Source organism: Sturnus vulgaris, chromosome 3 (assembly GCF_052056855.1).
Source record: "Sturnus vulgaris isolate bStuVul1 chromosome 3, bStuVul1.hap1, whole genome shotgun sequence".
In the NCBI taxonomy this organism is placed as follows: Eukaryota; Metazoa; Chordata; class Aves; order Passeriformes; family Sturnidae; genus Sturnus; species Sturnus vulgaris.
Genome location: NC_142245.1, coordinates 12,156,431 through 12,178,704, shown reverse-complemented (window position 1 = coordinate 12,178,704; position 22,274 = coordinate 12,156,431). Strand labels below are relative to the sequence as shown.

Sequence of the window (22,274 nt, the reverse complement as noted above, 5' to 3'; positions counted from 1 at the left end):
ATTTTGGGGGGGGAGCTGGAGGATTCTCAATTTCTGACACCTGGAATGCTGTTGTTCCATAGGAATTTGGGTGGGGAACTGGAATATTGCAAATTCCTGACATGTGGAAAGTTGCTCTTCTTTGGGAATGTGGTGGGATTTGGGGTCGGTTTATGGGGGATTGTAAATTCCCAACACCCAGAATGCCATTATTCCATGGAGATTTGGGAGGGTAACTGGAGGAGTCAAGATTCCCACCAGCCGGAATGCCATGATTCCATGGGAAATTGTGTGGAGAGGTGGCGGATAATACATTCCTGATATCTGGAATTCTGTTATTTCTTGCAAATTTTTGGAACCTGATCTTCATGAAGATGTCCCTACTTCCAGGGACATGACGAGATGGTGGTTAAAGCAGCATTCTCACCCAATCTCTTTCAGGATTCTTTGATTTTGTGTGGCTTGTTCAATGTTATTCTGCCAGTGTTCTACTTGAAGTTCTTTGGGATATCAAAGAGAAGTTAGACAGCCTGAGGAAAATATTTCTTCCTTTCCATTGTCATCCTCTCCAGCACCCTCCACTTATAAGCTCCTCTTTGGTCCCTGCAGTCTTTAGCCTACCACCTGTCAATGCCACAGCTTCCAGTGTGCAGGGAAAACATCCTGGTAATGCCTTGAAGAAGAAGGTCTTTAGGAAGCAGGACAAGGTGCCCTCACTGCCCAGTATGGCCATCATCCAGGAGGAAGGCAGTGTTCCATGCAACTCCTCAGGTAAGCCTGCTCCATGGCAGCATTTTCTCATATGGGTTTTTCCTTGCACAGGGAGCACAAACTGCCTCCTGCCTCAGCCAGCACAGCTGGGCTCTTTGGCCCATAACCTGTCCTGAGAATGAACAGCAAATCTACTTTGCAGTTACTCCAGCTTGGTAGTACAGCAGCAGTTGGTTCTTAGAGACCCATTGGAGAGCTGAGCTGAATAAAGCAGTGGTAAAGGCCTAAGCTCTGGCTTTTGCCCATCCTGATATTCCAAAGTACAGCGCTGGTGCCAGGAGGCAGCTGTAACTGCTGGGATGAGCTGCGGGGCAGTGTGCCAGGGTGTGCTCACTGTGCACCTACGAGTGCCACCACCATCACTTGCCCACTCACCATCTGGGCCCTCTGCCTGTGCTGCTGTCCGGCTCTGCAGCCAGCTTTTCTGCTATCCCAGCAAGGCTTGTCTCTGCATGGCAGGCAGTGGCTTGGTGCAGACGTGCTGCTGCTGCCACAAGTGCCCAATGGCTCCTGGCTGCTGCCATCCCACGGCCTGCAGCACCAAGAGGGAACAAGCAGTGCCTCCTGTGTCACCACATCCAAATAGAGTGGCTGTGTGTAGCAGATGACAGCCAGGAGGGGCTCCCTGGTGCTCCCAGGCTTTTTACTGCCTGCAGGAAATGCACAGCACATTGTCCCTGGTAGCTCTTGTCTCTCTATTTTGTGTAGTCTGCCTGTGCTATGATCCCAAGTAAGGTAAGATAAGAAGAAGGGATCTAGGAATGACACTTGGAATGCTCTTTTCTAGTGATGCTACTTCCACATTCAGAATTGGCCAGAACTAGCCTTACATGGCTCTCCACTCTTATGGAATCTAGATGTGTATGTCTGCATACTTCTGTAGGGACATCACTGATGTCAGTGACAGGGATACATCAGTGATACCCAGATTAGCTCTTGTCTCAATATTTTTGATATTACAATTTCCCCCACAATTTTTGAGAACGTGCGAAGTAGCACAAAAACCCTACTGTGCCTAGACTACTTCATCTAGCTTCTGTGCCATATTTATACTCCATCATTTTAGAAAGCTCAGATGTTTTCATCTACACATTAGAAAATGAGCTTTGGAGTGCATGACATGAAATTTTTGATTGACAGTGCTTTTGATGACAAATGGGTTTCATAAGAAATGCATGTATCATCTGATTTTGCTCACACCTTGTAAATTTTTTTTCCTAACAAAAAACCTCAATTACGGTAAACCCAGGACAACATATTATCAATAGAGTGCATCTGTCAACAATTTTGCATCTGTATTTGAATGTTTTTATCTTCAGTTTGCATTTGGAAAGCTTTTGTATGTATTATGTAGACTGGAAAATGCATTTTTCCACAAGAGAAAGCTTAGGCATTGCAGAGTGTGCATACACGTCCATTTGACAGCAAATAAATGTCACCTCAGCATGTCTGAAATACAGCCAGTGTGTACCTCGGAGACAGTAAAGATTCCTGATGTTAGGAAAGAACAAAATCTATAAACGCCTCCTTTCCCAATAGTAGGCTAACATCTATGTGCACTCAGCTACCTGCTGTCTAAAATATTTGAAGTCAATGGGAGCAGAGGCACTGTCAGGTGTGAAGGGTCAGGTTTGGCTGTTCCCTGGGAGTTGATCCATGGGGATTCAGCCGGGCCCAGCAGGGCTGGGTTGTTCATGCTTGGCTTGGTGCTGTCGTGAGGCAGCTGCAGGTCTTCCTCAGGGAATTGCAGAGTGCTTCTGTCCTCAGGGCTAGAGGAAATCAGGGTGCTGGGACAAGAGAGGCCCATGGGGGTTCCCTCCTGGGGTAGCCAGTCCCGCTGGTGAACACGGTCTGGCAGGGAGTGGGAGCTCTGCGGCCTCAGGAACTGCTGCTGGCTGTGCTACCTGTGGCACTTGGGAGCTTGCAATTGCTGTGTGGGCAATTGTCAGGTTTAGCCTGGAGCTGTGCCCAGCTGGGGGGCTGTCAGAAAGCAAGGAGCCCAAGGAGGCAGAGGGCAGGGAAGTGTGTGAGCCAGTGCCAGTGTGCAGCACATGGAACCCTGTGTGGGAGCTGGGGCTGCAGGCCGCTCCATGGTGGGTGCCTTGCCCGGGGCTGCAGCTCTCAGGGCTGACCCTCTCCTTACAGTGACCTCGCAGACGGCCACTGGTGCCGAGCGCCGAGAGGAGCTGCTCCGTGGCCATGGGCACAAGGACACAGCCTCTCCTGATCCACAGCAGTCCTTGCGGGAGGCACTCTCCCTGCTCGACAGCGATGACTGGTAAGAAAGGCCCCGGTCACTCTGTCTCCCTCTTAGCGTTAAGGGAGGTTAGAAGTGAATCTTGCTAGTGCCTCTGAGCCCCAACAGCCCAGGGGGCCAAAGGGCACTGGTGAAACCACTCCAGAGCAGTGAGGGGATAAAGATTGGAGTGCAGCCTTTTCTTGGCCTTGGTCAGGAATCTTACACCTTTTCAACTTTTTCTTTCTCACTTTCATATGGGACTGAGATGTTTTGTCAATATTCATCATGTGTCCCACCATTAGACAGAATGAGGCCCAGATGTGATAAGCCCACAAATGTTAGGTGATGCTGACTGTCTTTTTGATGTCTAGTTTAGCATCCACTCACTGGTGGATGCTTCATTCACTCAGGGGTAAAGACTCCATTCACACTGGGATAAGCAAGAAAAATCTGCCACATCTGCCACATCCTTGTGCAGAGTCATTTCCTTTGCTTTCTCTTCCCCATTTTTCTTTGGTGCCCTGTGAGGTGCAGAGAGCTTCTGCAGGTGTGGGAGGGTTCAGGTGACACTCAGGGCTGCCTGTGGGATCGGTCACTAGCCCTGTGGTGCAGCCCTGATGCCTCACACACCTTCCTGTAGGTCCGGGGCTGCACAGAGCAAGAGCTGAGAGACAGAGTTGTCTGCACCTTTTAAATGACATGTGTCTGTAGTAGGGATTGTTTTAGGTGGGAGGTTTTGGGAAAAGGCAGAATTTCGACTGTTCTTACCCAGGTGTGGAATCTTCTGGGACATTCTGCTGCCTTTTTTTGGGTAATGTGGAGGTGGAGTGGAAGGGAGTGGGTGACAGACAGGCCTAGTCTGTAGAGTGGAAATTCAGCTCCAGAGTGCCAGTGCAGACTCTCACAGCTGAACTGTCTGCTGAGGCTGGTAAAGAAGGAAATTGTCCCAGTGACAGCCCTATGGGATTGTGTCTTAGGGACAGGTACAGGGAGGTGACAAAAACCAGCAGCGTGTGCCTGTCTCACAGCTTGTAGGAAAGAGTGTCATAGGGACTTCATGTGCCAGAGATTTCAGAAAGGCTGTCTTCTGAAACAGCCACAAAGGAAGACTCTATTTGCCTTTTGGATTTGTGTATGCTTTTGAATGCCACAGCATCCTGTGGCAATGAGATCCACCATTTTATTACCTACTCCTTGAAAAGTACCTCCCATTGTTTAACAGAGCTGCCAGCCAGGTAATTCCAGAGGGTGCTGCCTAGTTCTTGTCTGGAGAGAAAAATCAATCTTTTTGGTACTTGCCTTTCAGGGCGATGAAGGAGAAGGGACTGGGCATCATCAAACACCTGGCTGGGTCCCATTCAGAAGTCCTGCTTTCAAGACTTCGTGACATTTGCTTGGCAGTTACCAGCGAGGTGAGGACACTGTTCTGAATTGTCCCCTGTACTTAATACACGGTGTGTAGAGTAGATATGTGCTTGTTCATCTCCATGTGTGCTCAGGGACTGCCTTCATTTCTGTTTTTCTACCTTCTATTTCTAATGTCTGTCAGCTATCTATAGGATCTGTGTGTACATGTAGCTGTATTTACTTGTAGGTTGGGTATCTGACACTCATCTTTGAGTGAGCTGCCATTAGAATGAAATGTGCAAATGCAGAAACAGATCCATGAATTATGATATTTGCCAGCGTCCTAATCTCTGCCTGAGCTGTAATTCAACACTGCAAATTAGTCTGTAGACCTGAGCCTGTGTTTTCTGTTTCCTGGCTGAGTGCTTCACCTGCTGGTGTTCCGGTGTAGCTTTTTTTGAACAGGAGCACGTGACTCTTTTATCCTTATGACTTGTGCCTTTGTGATTTGAACGCAGCACTTGCTTTCATTTGGTTCTTTGTTTATCACATAAAAGAGCCTAAAATCAAAGCACATGTCATTATAGAATGGTGAAGTAGAACATTTCAGTGAAATGGGTTTTTTTTTAGGCCCGCAAAAAGGAGGACTGAGGCCAGAAATTGGTGCCAGAAGAAGTGCCTTTTTGTGCTTGTGCTCTTCTGCTCATAGGGTGCTTTTATGTTCCTCTGGACACAGTGGGGCATGTTGTCATTTCCTGGGACTTTTGTCGAAGGCAACTGGTTTTCTATTCAAGGTGATTCTTATGTTTCCCTTCATGACTTCTGCAGGTGGCCAACCTCCGGTCTAAGGTGTCCCACTCGGCCATTATCACTCTGGGAGAGTTTCTTATGACCTTGAAGGAGGACATGGACTCTGAGGTGGATGAGGTTGCTCGGGTCCTTCTCAAGGCAGTGTGTAACTGCCCAGAGTTTGTTGAGAAAGCAGCCAGTCATACCCTGGGGATCATGGTGGAGAATGTGACTCCTGCACGAGCAATTACTGCTCTCGTGGACAGTGGAGTCAGGTAGGTTCTTCTTCTTTCAGTGATATTCTTCACCTTCTAGTGTGCAGGTGGGAGAAGGGATGAGAAGGAATAGAAATAGTGGGAGGGAAGGGTCCTGTATCCTGCATCTTCTGTCAACTCAGTGGCTGGATTCTTCAATTCACCTCATTTCTTTCTTCCTGTCCCCTATTTCTGCCCTCCTACAGCCTATGAGTTCTCAGAATCACAGAACTGTAGATTATGGGGACTTGGAAGGCACCCATCAGGATCATTGAGTCCAGTTCCTGGCCTTGCACAGAACACCCCAAGGGTCACACCATATGCCTGAGATTGTTGTCCAAATGCTTCTTGAACTCTGTCAGGCTTGGTGCTGTGACCAATGGCCTTGGGAGCCTGTTAGAGTGCCCAACCACCCTCTGGGTGAAAAACCTTTTCCTAATATCCAACCTAAACCTCCTCTGACTCAGCTTCCTGCTGCTTCCTGCAGTTCTCCCAGTCTGTCAGAGTTGCCTAAATGTGGTGAATGGTGGGGAAGTGAAAGTGCCTGCAAAGGCTAAGGATTTATTCTTATGTGCTTTTGTGGGAAGAGGGACAATTGCAATTGCAGCTGTGATCACTCTCTAATATTTCACAGCACTAAGCACAGAGGCCTTGGGAAAATCCATGCATCCTCATTCTGGCATAAACTTGAGAAATGGGGAGGGGACTTGATGGGGCATGGAGCATATGGAGGAGAATGTGCTGCATGTGGCACAACCTGCACAGCAGGTGCAGCTCCTGCCAAAAGGAGGCTTGTATGACTGTCCTGGCCATAGAGCTCTATTTTCTATTCAAACTGATATTTCATGTTAGCCTTGAGGTGCTGAATCACTTTTCCGGCACCTTCACAGGCCGACTGCCTTGAGACGGCTGAAGCAAATGCTGCCTCAAGTGTTGGTGCTGGGCCTGATATTTCCCAAAAGACATTCCCTAGAACAGGACAACCTGTATAAAATGACTGCCATTTTTTCATCAGCTTTGGAATAGGGTAAAACATTCAGATGTATACCTTGCCAAGCCTCACAGAAGAAACAGGCTGTATTGCTGTATATTCTGCAATTTCACAGCCCACAGCATGTTTTCCCTGCAATTGTTGTTTTACAAATGTCTGCAGATTTGGAGAGAAATTGCTAGAAAGAGCCTCAGTCCTGCTGTAGCTCTGTGTATTATGTGCCCTCTGATGGGTCAGCAGGAATTGTCTTACAGTTCTAAAGAAGTCATATGTAATCTATTTCTTTAATCTTTCTCAGAGTAAATATTGGGAAAGCAATGGAGTATCAGATAGTGCAGGGAGACTGAATTCCTCCCTCTTCCTTGCAGGCCGTCCTTCTGTCCAATGCTAAATTGGAGTTTGTATGAGGACAGAACCTTCTACGGGTGTCTATATTGTCAGGGAGAGCCCAGGCCTCCTTCCCCCAGCAAGGACAGGGAGCACGCTCTGGCCAAGGCCTGTGCTGCTGTTGCTCCTTCTCCCTGTGCCCTAGTGTTTGCTCTCCTGTTCCCAGGAGCCGCCATGTCCAGGTGCGGAAGTGTGCAGCTGAACTGCTTCTGTCCCTGATGGAGAAAATTGGAGTCACGAAGCTCCCAGGCACAGCCAGGGCTGAGAGGCTGGCGCACGCAGCAGGGACGCTTGCTCAGGACTGTCACAAGGACACAAGGTAATGATCTTCATTTCACCTCCTGAGACAGGAAAACTGTTTTGTGTCTCTCTATATAGCTAAAACCACAAAAGAGTGGAAACAAAAGGAAATATGAAGTTACCTCACTGTGTGGATGAAAGCCAAAGAATCATGGAATGCACTGAGTTGTATGGGACCCAAGAGGGTCATTGAGTCCAGCTCCTGGCCATGTGCATGACATGCCAAGAGTCACTTCATGTGCCCAAGAGCATTGTCCAAATGCTTCTCGACCTCTGTCAGGCTTGGTGCTGTGACCATTGCTCTGACTTGCCTGGGGAAATGACTGTACTGGGTATCCTGAGGTTGTCCAATAGGAATGAGTATTGCCAACTTCCTGTGACTTGAAGGATTCTTTCCTGAGATCAGAAGAGCTCCGATTAGCCACTCAAAGAGTTTTGTTTGGTCTTAGGTGCACAACACAAAGCCAAAATGTTGGCTAATATTTATCACTGGAGGATCCCAAACATCTATTTCTCATTAATTTAAGACTTTCCTAGAAACATTTCAGAGCTCTTTAGCTAATGTATTTAGGCTTTCTAAACTTCTTTTGCAGATTTCTCTAATTTGTCTTCTGGGGCCCAAGTGGCCTCCCGAGCCTCCCCCCCCCGCATGGGGGAGAGGGAAGCTCGGGTTGGTGTTACCTGCTCAGCCGCCGGAAGACCAAGAAGGTCAGTTCCGGATTACCTTCCTCAAAATGTGTGTTCACGGAGCGAACTAACTTTCTCTAATTGGCTGTTGCGGGTATCCCAACCCCCACAGAGGAAATTCCCTTAGGAAGAATCTCTTCTGAGTTTCTTCTTCCTAAGTCAACCTATCACAGTCACCAAATTCCCCTTACTGTGATGATTAATTTCACATTAATAGCATCCAAGAACACACGAGGAACTAGCTGCCCCTGTCCATATATGTAGTATAGAATTACCAATAGGAAGCATGAGGTGTTTTGTTCTGGCTTCCCTGCTAGTTCAAGAAAGGTAAATTCTTGTATTGTATTGCCATTGCAAATGGCAGGAAGGCGCTGCTAAGAGGATCTGATAACAAAGCAGATGTGTTATGCTTGCTCCCTGGGATCCTTTGATCCCACAGAAGCACACTCACAGTTTCAGAGTTAAATGGAATTTTTCTGTTGCCTCACGTTCTCCTCTTGCCTCTTCTGTTCAGCTGACAGCACTGCAGAGTGACAAGTAGTGGTAAAGCTCTCTCTTTGCTGAGTAGGTAATGCCTTCTCATGGAAGGATTGCACCTGATGAGTTTAAGGCATCAGCCTCTCCTGCTAACAGTCTCCCTTTCTTTGTTCACTTTTCTTTCTTTTCCTTCCTGCCTTCCTTCCTTCATTGCTTCCTTCCTGCCTTCCTGCCTTCCTTTTATTCTTTCCCATAGGCATTACGGACAGGAGATGGTGAAGATGTTGCTGAATGACCACAACTGTAAAAAGCTTTTGGAACGATCCATTCCCCCCTGTGACCTGGAAGATATTCTGAGAAGAATGAAGAAGAAAGTAAGTGTTTGGCAGGAGAAATGTCTCCTTTGTGCAGGTGTTGCCACTGCTAATAGGAGATCAAACACACCTAGTCTGTCTATCTCATTCCTCTTCTGCTGAATCATTTTGCGCCTGGGAATGAGCTGTTAATCCCCACCCTCTTCATCTGCAGTCCACAAAGGAACTGATATTATTAGGGAAAAAGTGGGGTTTTGAATATTTTGAATAATGGTCACAAACAGGAAAGGGGAAGAGGAGAAAATGAGTTTACATTTGGGTGTAACTCCCCCACCGAGCTCTCCCTACTCTGCCCCCAGTAAAGCAATTAAATGAGAATAGTGCTTCTGAAGAGAACAGAGTCTTTGCAAAAGACACTGGAAGTAGTAGTGCCAAGACAATTTCCAAAAACGCAAAAGTTGTCCAAGTCAATCCTAATTACGACAATTACTGTCTATCTTTGGATATACTGCCTTGCTTTCAAGCCCTGTGGAGCTTGAAGAAGCTTGGTGAATTCAGCAGCATCCAGTGGAAAATAATTTATTTGTTTGAGGGGATTTTTTATTTTTTTTAATCTACAAAATAGAAGGGATTGTGCCTTTGAGTGGGAAAAGGGAGAGCCGGGTTGAACCAAATCACCATCCAACATAATGGGACCACTCCCCAAAGAGTCCACATTTTTCTGCTGCTTCCTTTATGAACATTCGTTGCCTGCCAGTTTGCATTCTTCCCATTTATACTCAAGACTCATGAATTTGGGTTTTAGACTGCTGCTCAGTATTTCATCACCCATAACCTGCCTTGAGCTATTGCAAAGAGTTGGCATCACTGATTCTCTGGTCTGTTTCCTTCTATCAGTTAGGAAATGTTTCCCTAAGCCTTGCTAGAAGTGATCCTGGTTCTAACTTGTGTTTTAAACAGGCAATTTCCTATTTAATATTCTAAAGATTGATGGGGCTTTCTCTATATCTTTGTAGGGGATGGAAGAGCAGAAGGGTGAACGCCCATCTGTCAAGAGCCCTGTGAAGAAGAGGAGCGATGGCTCCAAGAAGCCCCAGGCCACATTGCCTTCTAGTCAAAGGTACTGAGCACTTTTGTTAGATGAGACAAAGCTCATGTCATGTCATGTCATGATCCATGACAAGCTGGATATGTCTCTTCCTCAGGAAAATCTTTCTGGCAGTGATGGCCTGTGCCAGAGATTGTTTCCTTTCCCTACAAATGCTCTATGGCACAAAATGTATATTTCTGCATTGCACTGAACAAACTTCTCTGGAGAGGTTTCCACAAAAATTAGGTGACAAAAAGCCACCCATTGGTTGCAGCTCAGACAATTCAGTGCAGTGGTGAGGGCAGTGTTGTTGTGGTTAGGAGAGGGCTATATTTCCACTGCCTTACTTGGGACAAGTCAATTCAACCAGGGTTTTTTTACATCTGAGTGGAGTTTTTTCAGATGGGTGTTTTGATGAGAACTCCCAGCCTAGAAGCATGATGCCATTCCCTAAACCAGCCATTCCCAGGCAAGTGGTTTGGCCTGGCTGAATCATGGTTTTCTTACCTTCCAACAGTACCAAGTTTGAGTAGTAAGTAGCAAGGTAAATCCTGAGCAGCTTTGGTCAACAGGTATCTCAATGGGGACTTTTTGTCTTGATAATTCTGTCCTTCATATAGTTTGCTTGATGGACAGCATGTTTGGTTGATTTCCGTCTGTGCTGTAATCTGCATTGAAGAAAGGAATTTGGTCCTTGCTGTGTCTTCATGACAGTGGCAGAGCTACTTGTACCTGTTCTCCCCTGATTAGAGAGAGGATTTATTTAGCTCTGTCATGTTCAGTGGTGGCAGGAAAGGACCACATGCCTCAGTAGCAGAGCTAGGACCTTTCTATGCTTATGGAAGAGACAGGTTGATCCAGGAGAATTGTTCCCAGTGGGTTTATTAAGCTGTGGATCTAGTCTCTAGGAACGCAAACTTAATGTGAGTGTAGTGCTGGGATGTCTGTCTTCTGTTTTTATCTGTGTTACTGATTTTCTGGATGCTTCAGATATGCTCCTGTTCATCTGCTCAGATGCATGTGAGCTCCTGTTCCAGATTGTCATGCCTGGTGTAGAGACATTTCTCCAGAGTGATGAGTTTACTTATTAGAAGACTCACACCTCCCATACGAGGAGGCATTTAAACTTGGCAGTAGAGTTTCTCTTTCCCCACAAAGCAATGTGTGCCTGGGAAGCCATCTGAAGAGAGATGAAATGCACCTCATCCTTGGTTTTGGTGAGTGAGCAGTGGCGAGGATGTTACTTACAGATTGTCTCCTGTAATGATTGTCATGAGGTCCATGTGGTTTTTCAGAGCCTCATGATTTTCTAGCTTGAAATCACATCATTAGGAAAGCTCCTGTAGATGTTTTGCTCACAATTATCTGCAGGTATTGTCACCAACAAATTGTAATTTCGTTTTATTTTCCAGGTTGAAGTCGACCTCTGATGGACGCCTCCTCCACTGTCCAAAAGCCCAGGTCACGTTACCTCCAGCTAGGGATGAAATGGAGATGCTCCAGAATCTTTACAGTCTCCTGGAAGCCAAGGGGTTTGAGGCACGGTTGGAAGGAGTGGCACTCCTCCTAGAGCTGTGCAAAAACAGCCCCAAGCTCGTCACCACTCACATTGTCCAAGTATGTAGGGTATCTTCACTGTTCCTTCCCTTTAGCTCCTCTCCCAAGCCTGTAGCAGTAAAGTTAATTCAGTGTGTCTTGGCACCGCATCCTGGCTGTTTGGGACAGGCTGGTCCCTCTGACCCAGACCAATTTAATTGAGGTCCAGGCTTCAGGACAAGTTCTTTCAGTCCAGCTGCATTTGTTGGCAGGTGCCTATTAATGCTGTTCATCAGATGACGCCAGAATTTTCCATTGGTGTAATTTCTGCTGTCTCCTACTCCCAACTGGGTTAAGTGAAGGGAATCCAACCACTGAAAGCATGGCAATTATTCTCTAGACAAAAAATGGGATTGGATGGGGAAGACAAGTATCAGGCTGGGTTGGTTTAAACCAAATGTTTTTAAAAGGATACTTCCGTAATGTCCATCCTGTTTGCACAGGCAAAACACGGGCTACTTTCAATCCTTGTCTCTATTCCACTTGGTAAAGATGGTGTTTACCCTTCTTGGATACTGAATGCTCATTTCTACATCCCTTCTTCAAACAAGAACATTTTAATCCAGCTTTCATGCTGTTTGTTCTCTTCACAGATTTTTGATTATTTTCTTCTGAGACCATGTGACACACACAAGAAAGTGAAGCAGATGGCGCTGGATGTGCTGGCAGAAATCATTGCCATCCTGGAAGATGCCTTGAACCCAGTGATCGTCCTTTTGGTGGAAGGAATACTAAAGAACCTGAACTCAAAGGACCCCGGGGTTCATGCCACAGCTGTGAATGCGCTGGAAGCATCCATTGCTCATTTAGGTAAGGCTGAGCCCTGACATGGACTCTCCCCAACTGTGTCTCTGCCTCTCTGACACAAGAGAACACTGAGTGCCTTGAGAGCTCTTGATGCCCGTGGAACACTACAGCTGGCATCCACCAGAAGCTGTGGAGGTGCAGTCCTTATGCACCAGTCCCCAACAGGCTTGAATGTGCATCAGCATTTCCCAAAAGTGCCAGGAGCCCTTGGGTCTGTGTTGCTTGTCTGGAGAGGAGGTCCTGGACTACAGCTTTGCTACAATTCAGAGGCAAAGGAGGTTTTGGAGTTTGATTGGATCCCATTTGTTTTCCCAAATGAAGAGCTTTGCTGTTGGCATGAAGGGACACTGACCCATCAGAGCTTCTGCAGAGCAGCCTCCTGGAAGGCTCCACATTATATGCATTAGCTGCCTATTTTCCACCTTTCTTCTTTGTCTTCTTTTTTCAGCGGGGAAGTTATGATTCACCAATTTCATTTCTTTGAAACTAACAGATAGAAATCCAGCTGTCAGTGATACATTCTTCCACATGTTGTTTTGCGTGGGGCAGGATGGCTGCAGCAAATACCTGCACAGGCAAGGGCTGGTCTAAATTCCTTTGCTGCAGAGATTTATGTCAGCTCTGAAAATGCTGCACTGGGGAAATATGCCTGAAAAATGGAGTGTTGAAGAAGCAGATCTTCAAGGGCAGTTTCTACTTTCTCCACCTCAGGTGCTCTGTGAACTTATGAACTGCCTGATTCAGTGCATATCTGTATCCCAAGTCTGGGCTTCTTCCTGTTTACTCTGCAATGCAAAACCTTTTCACTGCTTACTTGTGATCGTACTCTTGAGATCCCTAATGTGAAATGTTTAACATAGCTCCTGGTACAGCAGAGAACTTCGCATTTACAAATGTGAAAGGAGAGATTTTCTTTGGGAATTTAAACCCCTCCCAGGTAGGCTGGAAGGAAAGAAGAAAAGGATTCAAACATCAACAGAAATTTACTTGATTTTATAAACTGAGGCTGCCCTTGCCCTTTCCCTCCCCACTCTCCTTTCTCCTATGACCTCAGAAGAGTGAGCAGAAATGTGTGTTTCTCTTGTAGATAAAGTATTACTGATGAAAGAGTTCAGCAACCAGTGGAGTCAACTGAGTGGCCAAGCTCTGCTGGATGTCACAGTGCGTATCATAGGTATGGCCTCCCCTTGTAAGCCAAGAGGTCTTCCCAGGGAATATTTACAGGGAATTCCTGTGAATAGACAGTAGAGTAGCTGCTCCAACTGTGGAGGTGCTGAGCTTGTCCCTGCTGCCCAATCCCCACGGCAGGTGTGTTTGGCAGGTTTTCCCTGGCTGCTGCAGGGGTGTGCAGCACCTGAGATGGGGGCGGTGCTCGGCCTGGGGGCTGAGCTCTCCCTGGGGCATCTCAGAAGCCACCTGCAGGAAAGGGAAGGGCTAAAAATACCCGAACTGGCTCTCTCTTGGAAGCTCAGGGACATCTGTGATCCTTTAGGGAAAATGGTGGCAAGTGCTGTTGCAGGGGATCCGATTGTTTTGTCCTCATAGGATTGTCGTTTTGCTCTTGGAAAGTTTTGAGGCTGAACCCTGCAGTGCCTGGGGTCACAGCTTAGGTCAAAACTCAACACACATATTAGAGGCACGGATTTGGTGCAAGGCAGCCTTTGGGGTAGAGGGGCAGAAGCAGAGTGCTGAGGCTCCCTGCCTGTGCTGTCCAAGTGGCATTGGACTGAGCATTTCAGGCTGTGCAAACAGTGTCTTCCTGTGTCAGTGCTGTCCAAAATGCTACAATTGCAGCTGATAATTGACCCCTCAGAGGAGCTTGCTATGTCAGCAACAGGCAAGGAATGGAAAAATTGTAATATATAGTAAAGAACAAGATTTATAGTCTTGCTTGAACTGGGGCTAAATCCACTGCTAAGTGAGGCAGCATCTTGAAATGCAAGGTTTGATACACTTTGTGTCTTCATTTGGAATCTCAAAAGGGCAATGTTCAGTGATTAGGAATGTCAAAGGCCCGTTAAAGAGCATTTGAATCAAGTAGATCTCCAAGAAGAGGGAATTTAGTTTTGGAGTTATTTTGATCTCCTTTTCAAATAAAGGAATTAAACATAAATTAGGACGACTTTAGAAAGAGCAGATGTTCTCTCTGAGATTTAGTAGGAACAGAGAGTGGTTTCTCAAGTACCCTATTGACCAATGTCTTCAATTTCATTTAAACTGAAATTGACTCCCATTTTGAAATGGGGACCATAACCCTTTTTCTACTTAGCAGAATTGGTTTGGGGTACTTTCAGGAGCTGTTTAAATGTTGATGACTGCTGGTGGATTAACAGCATAGAAAAAGTAAAGTGTATTCCACTACAGAATAAGAAGTGGCTGATATAAAACTTTTTGCCTGTGCATAAAATAAGAATGTACTGCCAAGCATTTCAGGGTTTGATATCTCAGCCAAATCTGCCATGCAAGGAGCCAGTTGGTAGGAAATTTTAGTGTGTGTTTGATATTGTTCAGTTCAGAAAATGAGCAGGGAACAGGCCTCAGAGACAACGTAAGAAAACCCTCGTGCTTTGGTTAAGTTTTAGTCCACTGTGTAGCATTTTTTTTCTCTCTATTCTGCTATTTCAGTGCACATTGTAAGAAAAAACGTGATTAACAATGGAAGGGGAAATACCATTAACATATGGAGATGGACAAATGCCACGAAAATGGGGTCTGGGTACTTATCTAAGACACCCTGAGGTTTGAACAGATGTTTGTTGGAAGCCACAAAAGCACTTTGCTAAAGACACCAGCTGGTCACTGATGTTTCTAATCCAACTGTCAAGCAGCACCCATCTCTGGTGGGCTGGAGTTTGGAAGTGTGGTCCAATACTGTCCTTTGGTATTTGCCACTGAGCAAAAGGAAGAGCCAGATTAGACTTTGGCACTTGATAGCAAGGGTCACAAAAATGGTATCATCCATTTTATTAGAAATCTCTCAATTGTCTCTCTACGATGCATTTCCAAATCGTCAGTGTAGGTTTAGACAACTTCCTAATGGAAATAACAGGCAAGTTGACATTTCAGTCATTAATCTGCTCACTGCATCAGTCTGTTGAGGCAGAAACAGATTATGAAGTGATCTAGTAAAGGTACAAATTCTGCCACAGCTACAAAGCTCTGTTTGGAGAAATTAGTCCTGAGGGCTTGGTGGTTCTGTTTTAGGGAGGCTCAGCTGCTTTGGCCATTTCTGGATCATGGGGCTCTGTGTGCTATTTTGTTGCTCTTAGACAGAGAGGCTTCCAAGAAGCACAACCAGAAGTAGATCCTTGTTTGCCTTGAGGTTGGTGGTTAACGAGCTTGTGTCTCTGTCCCGGCAGTGCTTGTGGAAGGGGTTTATGGCAGGAGCCCTGAAGTCGTCCAGCGCTACGCCCTGCCCGTGCTCTGGACCTTGCTGGAGAACAAGGCGCTGCCTGTCCAAAGGGCCAATGTCTGCACTGTGGTCGCCAGGCTTGCCTCTGCCCTCCACGAGGTGATGGGCACCCAGCTGAAGAAGCGTGCTGCCAGCCAGCCTCCACGCGTGTGGAAAAACCTCTTCAGCATTTTGGGCTGGTGAAGGATGGATGTTCTCCAGAAAGTTGACCAAGTGCTGAGATGGACACCTCCAGATTTGACATTTTAGCTGTGCCAGAAATGACAAAATACAAAGAAAGGCGTGCATCAGCCCCTGCTCTCTCCACTGCCCTTCAAAGTTATGGCATGGTCAGGGGGCTGAAGCAACTGCAGACTGAGGACAAGGTGAAGGCCGAGTATGGCTCAGCCTCACACAGAGGTAAGGTGGGAGCTGGGCTGCTCTCAGGCAGGAGGAAGGGTCTTGTGCCAGCCTGGAGAGCCTGTGCACATTGCCAGGGAACAGTTCTGCCCTGCAGGTGACCCTGCCATCAGCTCTGCTGCTCCCAGTGCCCCGTGGAGCTGCAGGGCTGCTGAGCTGTGGGGCAGGGAGAGGAGCAGGAGGCTGCATGTGCAGCTGAGCCATTGCTGGAAAGCACAGGGCTCTGGGCTCCCTGCTGTGCCAGGGCAGCCCAGAGGCCAGGGTGTTCCCCTGGGAGCTCTGTGGAAGTGGGTCAGGGTGTGCCCCTGTCCTGCCTCAAGTGGCTGCTGGCAGGAGCATGTTTCCCTGTGCAGCTATTTAGAAGTTTCCAGGATATGTGTTCCATGAAATATGGAGCTTCAGATGCTTTAGATGTACATTGCAATCTTTCCTACATTGTGTGTCTCCACTTTTCAGGCCTGACTGGCAACAGGATTGCCAAGAACCTTTCTGGGTCAGCTCAGCTCCTCTATGCTCCTAACATCCAAGCACTTGCCTCCCATCCCGAAGAGCTGTCCTTCCTGCAAGCCAAGCACGATGTGCAATGGAGAGAAAGGGAAAAACGGCATGGGCTACAAAGATACCAGTTGAAACAGCCAGGTGCTGCTGCATTCAGAGGGAAAAGGGAGTAAGGTAAGGAGACCAAGTTAAAGCCTGTGTGATAGATTGTCATGCTATGCACTCTAGTGATTCCTAGAGAGGCTGATCTGGAACAGAGACTAGACAGAGTTAAAAGAATAAGGTAGGTATTTATTACGATGGTGTGGATGGTTAGGGTCCTTTTTTTAGTGAGGTCGGATGTTAATAAGGTGCCAGTGCATCGGCCGCTCTTACGAGCAGAGCTCCACTATAGGAGGGGAAGACAGCAGGAGACGGAATCCCGCAGTGGTGGCGAAGCCTCTCTTCCCCTCCTATGCCGACGAGCGAGAGAGCGCGAAGAGCTGTTCCCAGCCCCTTCACCCAGCCCAAATCTCATGGTACCTCTGTCCTCCAAGGGAAAACCCCCCGAGGTAAAGAGACAGTAGCCAGCTGCACCCTTCCTCTGAGCTGTGGCAACTTCTTTTGTCTTTCCTAAGTACTGGTCGTTATTGTCTCTTAGCAACGTAGTGGGAGAAAATTTCCCTAAAGAGAGAAACAAAAGAAAAATCCTAAACCCCAACAACAAAATGCTCCTAGCGACCTTTTAGGAGAAAAGTTTTTTCTAGAAAAACTATAACCAGCTGTATGTGAAATAATTGCCTTTCAGTCTGAAACCAGGAAAATTTTATTTGATTTTGGACATTGAATGTTTAATACCGTAACCAAAGTTGTGGTGGAAAGGATTAAATTAATGCACCTGCACATTTCATTTGAAGCCAACAGCTTTCATATGCTCATCTATCCAAGCATCTGTTCTCACTTCGCTCTTTGAAGGTGGGGAATTTATACATTCAGAGGTAAGGTCTCATCTCACAGAGCTGACATTTATTTTACATTCCTGAAGGTACTATGGCCATCATGAAGCCTTTTAGAAAGCTGATGCATGTGCAGCTGCTCCACATGATACTCTGGTGGGAGAAGTTGAAGCCATGTTTGATGCTCACCTCGACATACACTATTTTTTTGATGTAGTGTTTTTTTTCAAGAGCACGGCACACTGCCCCACTGCGGTTAAATGAGTAATAAGCTCCGAAAAGCTCTCTGACTCCTAGCAACACTCCAAACATAAGGCAGCACAACACCTGCAGACTTTTCCAAAGCCTGACAAGCATTAGGACCACTAAAAGTATTTATAGCCAGCTCAATTGTAACAAATTTGGTAAATTTACAGCCATCTAAAGTACCAGAGTTGGTATGACTTACCATTAGCTCCCCAATGTTTGCTGTGTCAGGAAAATTAATCCACAAACACCAGAGGTTTACGTCCAAAAAGGAGACAGAGGAGTCCTTTTTGCTTTATTCGAATAAAGGGAGAGACCGTGGGACATTCCCCTGGGATCTCTCAAATTTTTGGAGGACGCAGCCTCCTTTTTGTTCTATTTTCCCGGCCGCATTTCCCTCTCTTTTTCCCCATTGGCTGAGGTACTTGAGAGGCACAGACTTCCCGGAACGCCTGATACCTGAAATTCCCCTCTAATGTATAACCCTCCATTTCAATTTTTATTTCTTATAGAATTCATAGTTTTCCCCCCGTTGCTTCTTTCACCTTTCAATATCCAATTTCATTATCAGCAGCCCTACAATTTGTCTGTAAAGGCAAATATCTCTTTCCATTCATCAATCAGTGGAATCCATCCCATTGTTTCTTTTATCTCAGTGCTAGCCTTATCTACAAGCAGATCCACAGCTCATTTGTAAAGACAAATTCAACATTCCTTCAGCTGTGACTAAAAACTAAATTATTTAAATCAATAAATGTTTGAAAGAATGAGACAACTGAAATAGCTCATGAGCTTTATCTGTACGGGGAACTGGCAGAAACTTAACATAAGCCTAGGCAGAACTTGTTAATGGGGCTTACTACTGCTGTATGCCCAAACTGTAGCAACTATTAACCATAAGATTTGTATTAAATAAGCTTATTTATGGGTTTGTAGCTCGATGCTGATTGATGCTCAATGCATGGGTCTTAGCAATTTCAAAGCTGAGCTGGCTTAAGAAAGTAGCATTTGGAAATCTAAGAGCTTCTTTATAGCCTCTTATTGTTCATAGAGCTGATGGTGAGCTGCCAGTAAGTGCTGCAGACATCCTCAGTGGGCAGACCTCCCTCCTCAGGTAGCATTGGTGTCGCCATATATCTTCTCTTGACATCCTCCTGCTGGGAAAACTTGTCTCTGTTTTCCTATCAGTCTGTGTTTTCAAGGGCATGTTTGCTCTTTCATCCAGTACATAGTGTATTCCCTCCCCATACAGAGAGTGGGTTCCTCAGATCCTCAGTGATGCCATGAGCTATTTCAGTCTACTATGCCCACCCATTTCCCTGACTTCCAGCCCAGCAATGCTGCTTTAAGCAAGCTAAGCTTCCTACCCACCTCTATGCCAAAGTTTACCAAGGCTGTAGCAGACATCAGCTCCAGCCTCCTACTGAGCTCACAGATATAGAACCATTCCAAGCACCCATCTCCACCTCAGCAACACCCCCAGATGTCTGTGGTTTTCATCAGGGACCCCAGCACATCATTTCAAGATTTTCACAATGGAGGACTGGTCTTAGTGAGATTTTTTCACAAAGAAGGGAAGGAAACAACTAGGCAGTTTCATACAGCTAAGCAGGTAAGTCTTGGTTTCATTATACTGCAACGTATCACACGCATGAGAATTCAGAAGTATTGAATTCAAATGCACAGTGTAAATCACATCACTTACACTGCATTAGTATAGTGATTCCAATAAAACTATACAAAAACTAACCCATTTTGAAAGAAACAGGAAAGGAGTGCAAGTGTTCTTGCACAACAATAAATCAAACCAGTTCTCTGCTATTCTTCCCAGCAGAGTTGCAGTGTGGACAGATGCTACTGCCATCATTTTATTCTAATAAAAGAACAACACCAGCACCCTAAACTAATTTTGAACTGTTGTAAATGAAGACACAGACCCTCTTGCTTCTAAAGAGAATCAAGTCTATTACCATCATGCAAGGCCTTGTATACTATACGACTATGCTAGGCTTTTATATGTGCAAAAAAAAAAAATCCGGCTAAAATTACTCTTGTTAGCATTCTTTGTTAACTAAACAAACACACATTGGCCACGTGCCACCTCGTGTGTTACTGTCCACACATTCCTCTGACCAGCCAACACCCTGATGAAGTGTTGTCCACAGGAAGCTTACATGACTTGTTTTTGTCTTCATGTCAGCTGTACATTTCCCACGGGGCTTTTCATGAATTGTCAGAGAGGAAAGGGCAACAAAGTGAGCAAAGCATTCTACTTATTCTATGAGACTTTTCTTGTCTCCAGCATTAAGGCATCTGTATGAAACTAAGAGTGCTAACCATATTTTAACTCTTTCAGTATATTAGCAAACCCAAAGTAATTTGGGATGACCGTGATGATAAATATAATAAATATGAGGAGTTGCATACTTGTACCCTGAAATTTCAAATGAGCTTTTGCCACAGGGGACTGAGGCAGCAGAGATGCCTTGCAGAGATGCAAGTCCTGAAATTGTCAGCAGCAAAAACCTGGTCTGAGAGGGAACAAGCTCCACCATAAAGGAAAGGATAGTCTAGAAGCCTAGATAGTCTAAAATTTAATTCTGGTTCACTTAAAATTGGTGATTTATTTATTTTAAACAATGCAACAGTCTTCTGTTTCCATACACTAGAAGTACGTCTAAAGAAATAAAAGGTTGCGCTTACTGTTTTCCTCAGTAAAGGAGAAAGGCGACTTGGTCAAGAGCACAAGCAACAGCTGTATTAGCCATGATATAATGATCTTCCTCTGAAACAGCAATAACAAATAACTTCTCATGCTAGTGTATTCTTCCCCTGCTTAGTGAAGCTCTTTTGAATAAATTACAGTCTGTCAAGCAGTGTATTAAATAATCAAGAGTATAAACTGCCAGTAATAAATGTCAGAGGTTCTTTTCTTTCAGATCAAGGAGCAATACACTCAAATATCTTTTTAGTGATTATGAAGCAGCCTTATTGAATGAAGTGCAGTACATTTTCCCTCTTCTGTATGGTGTTTTTGTTTGCCTCCCTGTCTACTACTGGGTGTTTTAGTGTCCCCCAAATGGGGTCAGCCAGGTTCTTTTTCTGAGTGGTTACAATTAATTCAGGTGGTTCGAGTGAAGCTTTGCCAAGCTCTTATCAATACTAAATTTGTCCTGCTATTACATTGTCCATTCTCTCTGCTTTATTAGTTTGCAGAGATCACATATGAAGAGCCTGCGAACAATGATTTGTAAATCCCTGTGGACTCCTCAGCTTTGGGCAACAGCAGCTAGTCCAGCTGCTCAGCAAATCCTGATTTATAGGAAGTAATTCCTTCCCTTTCACATCTTTCAACTGAATATATAGATCACGAAGTTGTTCACCCATCAAGGAACATTTTCTGTCTTCAATGAGAGGCTTCATGTATACTGACTTTGCAAGTGCTCACAGCGCCAGTTTGCACTTGCTAGTAAATTTCCTTATTTCCTGTCACTTTGTTCATTGTCTTTGTCTGTGCTCCAATGTTTAGTGATTTTGTATTACCTTCTCCCTGACACAGCAGAACAAAGCAGTCAAAGGCCAGAGCAAAAATACTGGAGACAAATCCAGCCATATCACAAAACATTTGCACTGTGTTCCTTTCTAGCATGTGAGTTTAATTGCGATGAAAATATTTCTATACTGATAAATTAGAGTAACTTTGCTTGTCCCACAGTCTTCTTACAGGACATAACAGCTGTGAAAACTGAAGCATCACTATATATGGATCCAATCAAGGCCACGAGGAGGGCATGAAGCTAAGAAGCTTCCACCATACACAGCTCTTGGTTATTTATACCTCAGGGAATTTTGTTGAATTTAGAAAAGGAAGATGAGGAAAAAAAAAACAACCCTTGATCTTTATGATAGGTTTCATAATAAACAGTAGCAATAACAATGAAATTCTGGGTTTCCTTGACCTTAAGCAAAGGGCAGGAGAGGAGAAGTGGTGCAAAGATATCTTAAGTAACCCTGTGCCTCTTGTTTTGTTTCTCCAGAGCTGTTTGGCAACATCTGATGAAGCACGTACCTCTCTAGGCTGAAAGTGTGTTCCCAGCCCATTATATTGGTGATGAATCATAATTGGTTATTAACGTGCTGCAGGTACTCTTCCTAGGAAATTTGAAGTAATTTTTACAATACTTCAAGCATACAGAGACTTTTGAACAAACAACAGAAATGACCATTTTAGTGAATATGAGAGCGCTGTACCTTAGTTTGGGGATCAAGGATACAGAAGGAATTCAAATAAACCTTAGGGAAGTGAGGAGGAAACCAACCTGAGGTATGGATATAACTTTTATTGAACTAGCAGGCAGACTGAAAATCCATCTGAGGAGCTGGAAAGATGCATTTTTTTGCCTTACTGCACTCAAGTTCTACAAGAGTGTATCAGCTGTCCTTAAAGTGACTCTGAGCAAGTATAAGTGTGGCATGCTGTGCTGGATGAAATATAGGAGCCATGAATTCTTCCTTACTTTGTGTCAGGTTGGCAAGGGTTTCTTGTATTTATTTTTTAGAGTGTCTTCTCTATGGGCAGTTGAAGGAATTTGTTTCAAAAATAATTTATAAAATGTCGAGATTTTTGATTCTGTGAGACTAATTCCTTTATCTGCATTGACTCAATAACAAATAAGCAGTTTTGAACATTGAAACTAAATTATAAAGTTACATGGATTGTACTGCTGATGGAAGTATAAAACAGTACAGCCAGCCT

General features: G+C 45.2%; 1 protein-coding gene across 1 annotated transcript; it reads left to right on the top strand.

Annotated features, from left to right (window-relative positions):
- The first annotated feature begins 381 nt into the window (after positions 1–381).
- On the top strand, positions 382–15,623 carry LOC148224184 (TOG array regulator of axonemal microtubules protein 2-like). The gene is made up of 12 exons (XM_088160713.1): positions 382–387; positions 552–750; positions 2,896–3,028; positions 4,296–4,401; positions 5,165–5,400; positions 6,924–7,076; positions 8,478–8,595; positions 9,552–9,655; positions 11,038–11,242; positions 11,815–12,031; positions 13,116–13,202; positions 15,388–15,623. Exons 1-12 carry the CDS (start codon positions 382–384, stop codon positions 15,621–15,623), a joined length of 1,800 nt encoding a protein of 599 aa, XP_088016839.1.
- The last annotated feature ends 6,651 nt before the right edge of the window (positions 15,624–22,274 follow it).